General features: G+C 52.2%; 1 protein-coding gene across 1 annotated transcript in view; it reads right to left on the bottom strand.

The window, feature by feature from the left end:
• ITPR3 (inositol 1,4,5-trisphosphate receptor type 3) overlaps nt 1–11,641 on the bottom strand; it is a 91,030-nt gene extending 79,389 nt beyond the window's left edge. Inside the window, exon 1 of the mRNA XM_007939340.2 lies at nt 11,553–11,641. Within this exon, the coding sequence (XP_007937531.1) occupies nt 11,553–11,641 (89 nt within the window). The remainder of the gene's footprint in view (nt 1–11,552) is intronic.
• Between the last annotated feature and the right edge of the window lie 166 nt (nt 11,642–11,807).

The raw sequence follows: 11,807 nt of genomic DNA, 5'->3' as shown, positions 1-11,807 counted from the left end.
GACGGCACATAACAACAACAACTGCCTCAGAAACCCAAGGAGGGGTCGCTGTGAGTCGGATCTGACTCAAAAGCAATGTGTTGCATTTTTTGTTGTATGTGCGTTCTCTAATACCCCTACTACCAATCTGCCTGGTCATTATGTGGATGTTCATCTGCGCCTGCTCACTGTCTCACAGCTGAAGTCCTGATGTCTCCAGCTCAGTCCCTTCCCTACCCCCAGTGCCCAGCGGGGCTGGAAACCCAGCTATGCTTTCAAGTATGGATCACGTGGAACAGCTGCAGAGCATCTATAAAGCCAGGCACATTTCGGGAGTGCAAACTGAAGCCACCTAGAGAAGAAGGATCAGTCAGGAAGTGAGCATGTCCTCCAGGAGGATTTCAAACAAGACTGGAAGGAAAATATCCCAGGCTTGCTGCTGAGCAGGGACAGAAATGGTCTGTGTGAGGGATCAGAGCAGAAAATGAAGCCAGGTTGAGGGAAAAACAGCAAGAGGGCACTCCCGGCAGGTATCAGGAAAACAAGGTCAGCAGTGAGGACTTCAGAGGCTTCCTCTGGGCTCTCACATTCCACATCCTCCACTCCTCAAAGTATGTCCTGGGCTCGCAGCATCAGTATCACCTATGAACTTCTTAAAGATGCAGAACCTGAAGCCCCACCCAGACCAGCTGAATCTGCATTTTAGCAGGATTCCCAGGGTGAGTCTACAGAAATAAGAATCTGAGAAACCTGAGCTACATTCTGTACCCCTCCCCAATGAACCTGTCAGGGGTGGCACCTGCTCTCCTCCTCTTTTGCTCCCCCACCTAGTGCTTAGCCCTTTATCTGTGTAGGCAAAGGAGCCAATGGCAGGATATCAAAGTGCCCCTAAAGGTCCCTGAATGGTTTGCACTTGACTACTAAACTAAAGGTTCCAACCCACCCAGTGGCACCACGAAAGAAAGGCCTGGCAACCTGTTTCCATAGATACTACAGTCCAAAAAAACCTGATAAAACAGCTGGTTTATTTTTTATGTTGTTGTTTAAGTGCCCCCTCAAAGCCTTCCCTCAATTCATGGGCACATATTCATTAGGACTGAAGCGTCCTAGAATGGTGCTATCAGGTGAGAAGGATGTTGGGTAAAGCCATTAACAGATTAACAGGAAAGGCTTTATCAGATGGGCTGCTGGAGATCTGGGGCCAGACGGAGGCCCGAGGGCCAGGACACGAAACAGGTAAGTTTTGATGAGGGAGACGTCCCAGAGGGCGAGGCCGGGATCTCCCAGAACGTGCTTAGTGGCTTTTGAGCGCCTGGGCCCCGCCCCCCGGACGCTGCAGACAAACGAAGGCAGCAGCGGGCTTTCCGGGAGGCGCGCCCCCGCCCAGCCCTCACCCAGCCCCCGCCCCCGAGTGAAACTCGCCGCTCCACGTGCAGCCGTCGCCCGGGTCTGCCTCCAACAGCAAGCGGCTGCAGGGATGCTGGGCCTCCGCCAGAAGCACCCGGGGGCGCTTGTGCCGCCGCGGGGGTGAAGCGGATAACTTGCCACCTGCGCCCGCTCCTCCTTTTCTCTCCCGCGCTCCGCTGCCCGCCGAGGACGGCTCCGAGGTCCTCGTCGCACCAAGGGCCCGAGCCGTAGCCCATCCCCTTCCTGACCTCCCTCTGTGTTTATTAAACACGGCCACAGGTGCCCGGCTTCGGGTGCGCATCTGGTGCTGTAACCATAGCCGAGCTCTCCGGGGGTGGCCACATCACTTCACCTCCCTCCCCGCGAGCGCCGCGGCTTCCGCCCAAGAGCCCAGAAAGAGTCCCGCCTACCTCCCACCCTCTGACCACCCACCCACTGATCTCTTCACCGCCCTACCTCCAAGCCTGAGCACAACAAGCTTTTTTGGCCATGCAAGTCCTGCCATCTTCAGCGCTAGAGCCCTGCCCCGTTCCCAACTACTGGCATTGCCTGTTTACAGGCATTGCCTATTATCTAAAGGCCTGTGATTTCCAGCCAAGAGCCCTTTAGTTTAAACAGTCCCTCCAATGTGCAGAACACCTTATAATTTATAAGTCATTTTACATCCAAAGCCTCATTTCCTTCTTACCACAGTCCTGTGTGAGGTTATAGAGGCCTACAGAGCAGGTGGTACAACCCGGGCTACAGAGCTGGTCAGTTGGAGGCACGTATACAACCCAAGTCTCCATCCCATTCAACAGAAGCTTACTCCATGCTTGTTATGTGCCCTCCCCCCATGCCCCACATGGCCAGTCCAGCTGACAGAGCCCCAAAGACATGGCCTGATATGAGCCTTCTATCCACTGAAGGCGAAAGACCAGTTGGAGCCTGCATTGTGCAGGGCTCAGTGGAGTATGTGCAGAGGAGGTAGGCAGATGGAGGTGAGAGGAGGAGGGTATGGCAGGAAGCCTGTGGGCAAGGCTGCCCTACACTCTCTGGAGAAGGAGCTAATTGGCAACTCTGCTCTAGAAGGGTGTGAAGGGGATGCTGTCCCTGAGTTGCCCATGGAGTCCATACCATAAGACCTTAGTCTGAGGAAGGTCAGGAAGCAGATCCAGCCCAGGACCTGGGTGGCCCTATTCTGCCTAGGGTGGACTTTGAGATCCAGGTAGGAGCCACAGAAAAGGCAGTGGGCGGGTCAGTGCTGTCTGGAAAGATTAGATAAGGAGAAGGAGGAAGGGAGCTGGAAGTAGAGTGAGTGAATGTCAGAAGAGCCTGAATCAAAACCTGCACCTACCAGCTTGACCACCATTACAGCAGCCATATCAAAAAACCAAACCAAACTCACTGCCATCAAGCTGATTCCAACTCATAGCGACCCCCTTTGGGTTCCCGAGGCAGTAAATATTTACAGAAGTAGATTGCCCTTTCTTCTGAAGAGTGGCTGGGGGGTTTGAACCACCAGTCTTCTAGTTAGCAGTCAAATGCCTTAGACACTACGTCACCACAGCAGCCATGGGAGGGGAAATGCCCAAGGGACCTGGACACTGTCTCTCCCATCCAGTCCAACCTCCTTAGTCTACAGCTGTGAAAACTGAGGCTTGGAAAGAAACCAATCAGAGCTCAATAGATGCAGCAATAGATGCAGCAAATATGGTAAAATGTGGGCAATTATTAGGTCTAAACCAAACAAAACCAAACGCACTGCCATGGAGTCGGATCCAACTCCTAGCAACCTCTCCTTGGGTTTCTGAGGCAGTATCTCTATGGAAGTAAATTGCCCAACCTTCCTTCTGAGGAGTGGCTGATGGGTTTGAACCGCCAGCCTTCTTTCTGGTTAGCAGTCAAATGCCTTAGGCACTACGACACCAGAGCTCCTATAATTATTAGGTCTAGATGGTGGGCTGAGAGTTCTGGTAGCATAGTGCCTAAGGCACTTGACTGCTAACCAGAAGGCTGGCTGTTCAAACCCACCAGCCATTCCTCCGAAGAAAGGTTGGGCAATCTACTTCCGGAGTGATACTGCCTCAGAAACCCAAGTAGAGGGTTACTGTAACTTGATGGCAACTAACAACTATAAGTGGTAGGCATATATGTGTTCCAAATGGTTATCTCTGCTTTTCCTGAAGTATAATCACACTGCAGACTAGTAGGCAGAGGTCAAGTCAATACTCTGTCTATACATTACCATCCTCATCATCATCTCTGGAACACAGACATAATTCTCCCTTTTTGACCTATATTGGGAGCTCTGGTGTAGTAGTGCCTAAGGCATCTGACTGCTTACAAGAAGGTTGGCAGTTCAAACCCACCAGCCTCTCCTCGGAAGGAAGATTGGGCAATCTACTTCCGTAGAGACACTGCCTTGGAAACCCGAGGAGGGGTCGCTAGGAGTCAAATCAACTCAACTGCAGTGAGTTAGTGAGTTTGACCTCTATTGCCCCGATCACTTTTTTCTATATTCACATTCTGGAGAGGCTAGCTCTTCTGCAGGCTGGAGGACACAGGTGATATGGCTGGTTGAGTGATGGGGAGAGGAATTTGCTAACCAAATATGCACAGGTATCTGTCTGCCTCAAGCACTTGCAGCTGGCCCTGGGCTCAGATTTGTGTTTGCTGCCCCTTCTGGCTCTGCCCACCTGCTAGTAAAAAAAAATAATAATACATACATACATACTTTAATACATCAGTTTACTCCCCCATTTGAGCCCTTGAAATGACTCCCTCCTGCCTGTCTCTCCAAGTCGAAACCCCTCTGTCTGGCTCTCAAAGTCTTCTGTAACCTGGCCCCACCCGACCCACTTCCCAGCCTCTACCCTGTGATCACCCAGCCTCATTTCTGCCCCCACACTTTCTGTAACAGTCCCCTGGCTTGAAAAGCCCTGTAATGTCCTCTTCATGGATCCCTGGCTACATGACCCCAGGCAAGTCAGTTAGCTGCTCTGAGCCTGGGGTCCTCACTGTATGGAACTGTGAGCAGAGAGGTACAAACTGGGTATCACCAGCACTCCTAGCACATATGCAGGAGCGTATACAGCATATGGGAGCTCTGGTAGCATAGTGGCTAAGGCACTTGACTGCTAACCAGAAGGCTGGCGGTTCAAACCCACCAGCCACTCCCTGGAAGGAAGATGGGGCAATCTACTTCCATAGTGATACTGCCTTGGAAACCCAAGAAGGGGTCGCTATGAGTCGGGTCTGACTCGACGGCACATAACAACACAACAACAACAACATACAGCATATACAGCTGGTCTAGGAGATAACATTCAGAGGCCTGTGATGAACTTACTAGAAATTTGTGCTCTGCTTTCCTCCTGTACCCCCAGGCTTTATCCTTTCCTCTCCCACAGCACCCACTCCTGAAGAGGGGGGACCCCCCCCCAGCTGACGTCTTAAGAGCAGGGTTGGAACCAGATACTCAGGGACTCCAGAATGAGTTGGGGGTAACTGAAACCCAGAACCTTCCCTCCCAAGCTGAGTGCTCTCACTGAAGGCTGGTGTGGCCACACCCTAAAATCCAGCACTACACCCCACCCCCAACCCAAGCCACTGCCCCACCCCACAGCCCCAAGTCAGGAGACACAGGATTAGGAATGTAGGGCAGGGCAGAGAATAAGCAAGTGGCTGCAACAGGATTCTTTGGGGCTGAGCCAGATCCAGCCCAAGACCCTGGAGGCCCAAAGTGGGATCTTGGGGATGGTTCAATCCTCAGGCAACACCTACATGGCCCCTCTCAGCTTCATCACCCCTCTCCCCATCACATCCTTGCTACCTGGAACCTCTCATGTCCAGCCTCAAGAGACAGTGAGGCTGGTCTTACTCCCCACATCCCCTGGTACAACACTCCCAAACATGTGACATGAAGTTGGTCAGATGCCCTGTGGCAATGGTTCCTGTTTCCACCCCCACCCTATGCCCCACCACCAGCAAAACACAGAGTTATAGAGACGTGTCTTCCCTTTGATCTTGGAATTCCACTTCTGGGAGTTTATCCCAAGAGGATAACTGGACAAGTGTTTGGGCATGTATGGACAAAGATGTTCAGATCAAATCATTTATAACAGCGCAAATTTAGACACAGCCTAAATGCTGAATACAAAGGTTGGTTCAATAAATTAAGGTATAATAGACCATGGGATACTATGCAACCATAACAATGGCTTTTTGGCCTGGGAAAATATAGCTCACTGTACCCAACAAAAAGGCAGGGTACAAAGCCAAATGTGTAGTTTGATATCGTTTTGTAAATACTGAGTTATGTATATAAAAAGCTAGAAGAAGAAACAAAGGCTAGAGTCTTACTCAGAATGTTAATATGTCGGCTGCACTGTTACAGATAATTGTCTGAGTTTTTCATGTTTTCTGCATGGAACATTATGATTATTTAATCAGAAAAAAAAAAAAAACTCTTTGACATAATGAGTCTGTGGATTCGGCTAGCTGAGGCCAAGACCCTGCCTTGGGGTACAGGCAGGGGTAAGTCAAACATTGCATTCCAGTGCGATCACAATTAAATGAAAGCTAAGGGCAGGTCTGAAGCCTGCCTGGGGAATGTGGTTAGCATGGGAGGGGCAGCAGTCCCACCTCCCGAAATTCCATGTGTTCCAGAGACTTAAGGCCCAAAGGGCTCTCCCAGCTCCCCACTGTAGAAGACAAACACAGAGGCCCAGAGAATGCAAGGGCACTCGGAAACCGGGTCCCATTTCAGCCCACCAGGCAACACTCCACTATTCACTCATTGCCCAGACTCTGATCAGATTCTTTGTGCCCCGGAGATACCCTGTGCCCACCATGCCCACCATCCTGAGGTCCTGGAAGTCCAGCAGAGAAGTTAGGCTCAGAAGGAAGAAGATCATGGCAGAAGGAGAATGGGGACTGAGTCTCAAAAAACAATCCACCAAAAGATGTTGGTGGGAAGCAGGAAGGGGCTGGGGGCTGCAAAATAAATCTCAAAATCTCCCAGTGAACCACAGTTCATGAATGGTACTATGGGGCCATGTGCCAAGTGACCAGGACTCCACAGAACCCCAAAGGCTGCAGCTGGGAGAGGTGAGGAGAGGCCTCATTTCTGAAAGTGGCCAAAGATAAAGGGATTCTTTAAGGTCACCCTCAAATCCTATTCATCTCCCAAACCAAGCAGTATCCTGGATGGTAGGGGTCAGCTGGGTCACTTCATGTCCAAGAGCCCAGGGCCTGGCCTGGCACACAGCATGGGCTCCATAAATGCCTGAATCCTCTTCAGGAAGCCTTGCTGCTCTCTGGGCCCAGGGAGACAGAGGGAATTCTTGCCTTCCAGGCAGAAGACCTAGGTTCAATTCCTGGCCAATGTAGCTCATATGCAGCCACCATCTGTCAGTGGAGCCTGGCAGGTTGCTATGATTCTGGATTGGTTTCAGCTGAGCTTCTAGACTCAGATGGAATAGGAAGAAAGGCCTGGTGATCTACTTCCAAAAGTCAGCCAATGAAAACTCTATGGTCCAATCCTCAACCAATCATGAGGATGACCAAAGACCAGGTAGCCTTTCATTCCTTGTGCATGAGGTCACCATGAGTCAGCGCCATCTCACTGACAGGCTCTGAACCCTACGGAGGAGTTCTACTCTGTCCTGTAGGGTCCCTCTGAGTTGGAATGGACTCAACAGCAATGGGTTCATTCACTGGGGGCAGGCTCTGAGTGTGAATGTTTTCTTCCTAGTTAAAGTCTCATGTGACTAAATTTTACCTCCACCCCTAGACTACAGACTCCTTAAGGGCAGGAACATGTCCTACACCTGCTGAAATGTCCTCCAGAGAGACATTCCCTAACCATCCTAGTCAAGGGACAGACCACTTCCCACCACTCCCTATGCCCTTCTCTGTCTTCAAAACACTTATCACTATGATACAGTATTTGTTGATTTTAAGCCTTCTCCATCTACAATGTAAGCTCTTCAAGGGCAGGAACTCTTGTCTTGGTTACTGCTGAGTCCCCAGTGCTGAGAACAGTGTGTGGTACATAGAGGATACTCAATGAACATTTGTTGAACACCTTAATGAAATCTGACAAGGGCCAAGAGCCGAGGTGAGGGACAAGCAGATCTGACAGGCAGGTGGGGAAGGACCTCAGATCAGGGATCCCAGTCCTAGCCACACATTAAAATCACCTAGGGAGTTTCAAAACATCCAACACCCAGATCCTACCCTAAATTGGTTTGGGATGAGACTTGGGAGCCAGACAGCTCTGGTAGCATAGTGCCTAAGGCACTTGACTGCTCACCAGAAGGCTGGCGGTTCAAACCCACCAGCCACTCCTCGGAAGGAAGGTTGGGCAATCCTATTTCCGTAGTGATACTGTCTCGGAAACCCAAGGAGGGGTCGCTATGAGTAGGGCCGACTGGACAGCAAACAACAACAAAGTTCCCCAGGGGATTCTTGGATGCAGCCAGAGCACCTCAGGGGACATCCAGGCTGACAAAGTAGGGTTTTACAGGAGGAACAAAGAGATACCCTTCCTGAGAACCATGACCCTGGGGACCAGTGCTTCCTCCACATTTATCCTTACACCTAGGTCCTGACTGCCAGTGCTTACCCTCCTTGGAAGCAGATTACGCTGGAAGGTGGACAGGGAGCTCCATGGGGGGAGGCCTCTTCTGACCCTACTCCCTTAATCACCCAGCCCTGGGCCATGAGCTCCAGAGGCCCTGAGAGTCTCCCCACTCCACCTCCACACCTTGGTGCTCTAAGCCCAGCCATGGGGTGGGCAGTGGCAGTGTAACCAACAATGGGAACTTAACTTCAAGACTCAGTTCACCTACATTCCCCCAATTTACTCCCTGTGGGTCTGGGGGTCACCCTTCTGGACATTCAAGGGACTAGACATGAGACCTCAAGGCGTCTAGCCTGCCAGTTTCCACAGCTGCTGGCCCTGGAGCCATTGTTACTCCTCCACCTTTGTGCTGGCCCACGAGCCACTCCAGCCCTACCTATGCCACCTGGGTGAGGGGCAGGGCAGGGAAGCACAGGACACAGGACACGCTCTCCTACCGAGAGCAGGCATGGACCTGCTTTCCCCTGCAGGCCCAGCGGCCATCTAGGAGATCCACCTCCCGCCCTCCCAATCCAGAGTTAATGACAATCTTCACTGGAGTTCTAATTATCCAAGCAGCTCTAATTGGCCTCCTCCACTTTGCCCTACCCAGAAGCCTGACTGGAACCAAAGGCTGCCCAGCCCCTTCGCTCACCAAGTCTCTCCTTCCTACCACCCTTGCTAAGTTGAGCCTTCTGCCCACCACAGCCACATCTGTCTTTGACAAATTCATTTCGTCATTACTGGGCACATTCTGCTTGTCAGGCACTGGGTTAGCCTGGGAACTCAGTCAAATCACCCTCCAGGGCTCATGGAGGGCACCAACAGCCCCAGTGAAGGCAAAAGGGGGCCAGAGTTGAGAATAGAGGCAGAAAGCTTCTAGAAGAGGATGGAGCAGAAAGAGAATCACTTACAGCAATGTTTCTCACTCTTTCATGCACTCAAATCCCCTGGGAATGGTGTTAAAAATGCAGATACTGATTCAGAGGACTGGGAAGGGGTCTGAGAGTCTGTGTCTGACAAGCTTGTAGGTGATGCTGAGACTACACCTGGAGTAGTGATGACTTAGAGTACTTGCCAATCATCTGGTCATTGACTCTAAGTTCCAAAAGGCAGAAAGTACAGCTCCCTCACTGGCCCTGAATCTCCAGCACCCAGTACAGTGCCTGTGGAGGTGCTGAACAGATGAATGGTGTAATTAATAATTAGTTAATCCTGGCAAACTGCCCAGCATCAGATGGGCCCACAGAGAGACCTCCAGCTAACTATAAAACAACATTATTAGCACCAGAAAAGGGTTTGTACAAAGCAATGTGAAAGCACAAAGGAAAAAGGGTTAATTCTACCCTGGGGTGGGGAGATCTCCCAAAAGAGGCCACATTGTACAAAGGCTCAGGAGGCAGGACAGATCTACCCAGGTAGAGAAGGCCGAAGGGTGGGGGCTGAAGGGTGGGGGCAACACAAGAACGAAGGTAAAGAGAAGGGATGAGTTCCAGGAATCAAGAGGAGTGAGGTGCAGCCAGAGCTTTAGGGATATGAAAAGGGAGGTGAGAAAAAAAAACAAAATTCAGTTGGGACCTGTACATGCCCATGCTAGAATGCTGGCTGGGAAGATGGGTGTCCAATTGTGGGAAATTAGGAGATGTTGGAGGTGTTTGCACAGGGAAGGGGCACCCTGGGGCAGAAGGGCTCTCAAGAGGTTACCAGGTCCTGACCCAGGATAAAGGGGACAGGAGGACCCAGTTTCCTAAGGCAGGAAGGGCCAAAGGAGGAGGGAGATATCTAAGAAGGCAACAGAGGAAATCCCTTGTGAGAGGATGAGGTCCGCACAGGGGCAGATAAGGGGAGATAAGGTATTTTTTCTGATTCTGTGAAATCCCACAGATGGTTAAAAAGCACCCACTATGTGCTCAGCTCTGAGCCAGGCACTAAGCACCAGAAGAGATGATCATTTCCCAAAGCCTCCAGTGATTCTCAGACCTATATGCATATGGAGGGGGTTTTCCTATACCATCTGCCCCCATGCTCTTCACACTCCATATACCGTCCTTTCGTCCCCTCAGCATTATCAGAAGTGTTTGCTGTGCACCTACTATGTACAAGCCCTGGCCTCAGGCAGAAGCTTTTGATGGGGGAGGCCAGCACAAATGTTGGTCTTGATATGATGGTTCCACCCCCATCCTTTGGAGAACTGAGGGTACAGGGAGAAGTCAGATCAAGTGTGTGTGTGTGTGTGTGTGTGTGTGTGTGGTGGGGGGAGTGGCAAGTGGCCAGGGGATTTCACATCTTCCCAAGGAGGGGAATGGGAGAGGCCAGGATGGTGCTGTGATAAGGAGAGCAGGGTATGTTACAATTTTCAATCAGAATCCCCTGCTGGCACAGACAACCCTCCCACCCCAGACCAACTCCCACTCCAGCAGGACTAAAGCCAAACTCCCAAAAACCCTGAGAGAAACCAAGGGAGCCAGAGTAAGTGTGACCTCCCTCCCTAGCTCAGAGTGAACTAGCAGGGTCCAGAGCCAGCTCTGGTCTGAGAGTGCCAGGGCTGTCCTTCAAAGCCCCCAGAAAAGAGGGGCTGACCACAGGGCCAGCTGATATCCAACAGAGTGGGGTCAACAGAGGAGGGTGGTTCACCCTAAGGGGCAGCTGTGTGTGGTGAAGAAGGTGAGACTGAACTAACAGTGCCTTCAGACTGAAAGTGGGACAAAGGTATCAGGACTTGCCTTGGTGGGACCTAACTGGAGGGATGGAGGAACCACTCAGCCGCCTACCCAACTGCTCCTCTAAAGATAAACTCTTTATCTGCCAAAGTTTCCTCCTGCCCTATTCCTGCTTCGGGCCTGGCCCTCAACAGGGATATTAATTGATTCCATGTTTATGGAACCCAGACCCTAGGGGGTGGCGTCCACAACTAATTAATGTTTGTAAAGTACTTGAGAGACCCTGGGACCAAAGACCCAGGGGCGCCAGAGGCGCAGCGCAGGAAATTGACGAAGGGAGGGGTGAAGGAGGACAACCGGCTGGAACCGGGGACTCCTGAAAGAGAAAGTTTGAGAAGACACTCCTACTGAAGGGGGATGGGATAGAAAAAGAACTGTGGGGAGAAGGTGCAACCCCTCTAAGGGGCTACAAGATCTGGAATGAGGACTCCGGCCTCCAGACTGAACCTCAGCCCATTCGCTACAGATCCGCTCAATCCCCAGCGCCTGGCATGTCCAGGCCCCCTCCCCTTCCCCAGCTCTAGCCCCAGCCACCCACCTGCCCGCCCCCGGGACCACCTGCAAAGGAAGTCTCTGGCCCTGCCCCTCAGAAAAAAATCGGAGGGTGGAGGCTTCGCAGAAGGGACCTCCCGCCAGCTCCGGCAGGGCGCCTATCTCCTACCTGAGCAAACATTTCACTTCCTTTCTCTAAAATAAAGAGGCAAGCCACTCTCCCGCTCTTCGAGCCTGAGGACGCCCGGGGTTTCCGCCGGAGGGCGGCAGCAGGACGCACACTGCTGGCACCCAGGCCCACTGTTCCCGCTCCCTGCCCGCGCTCCCTTAAAGCTAGGCTCACTTACCCCAAAGTACTGATGAAGCCATTGACAGAGCCCTCGGCGTACAGGGAGACGATGTCTCCGATGTGTAGAAAACTAGACATCTCGCTCATGGCTGCAGCCCTCCCAGGGCCTGGGGCAGCAGGGACGCCGGGGCACGCGCGGCAAAGCCCGGTGCGGAGAACACCGACGTCTGCGGGTCCTGGAGGAACGCGCCCCCACCTCGGAGCAGGGCGCTCGACGCGGCCGCAGCGGGCTGGTTTCCCCGGGAGCGGGAGC

The sequence above is a fragment of the Orycteropus afer genome, unplaced genomic scaffold (genome assembly GCF_000298275.1).
Source record: "Orycteropus afer afer isolate SDZICR_OR568_19922 unplaced genomic scaffold, OryAfe1.0 scaffold00059, whole genome shotgun sequence".
Taxonomy (NCBI): domain Eukaryota; kingdom Metazoa; phylum Chordata; class Mammalia; order Tubulidentata; family Orycteropodidae; genus Orycteropus; species Orycteropus afer.
The sequence above is the reverse complement of the archived record's forward strand: the minus strand, read 5'-3'. Positions and strand labels throughout refer to the sequence as shown.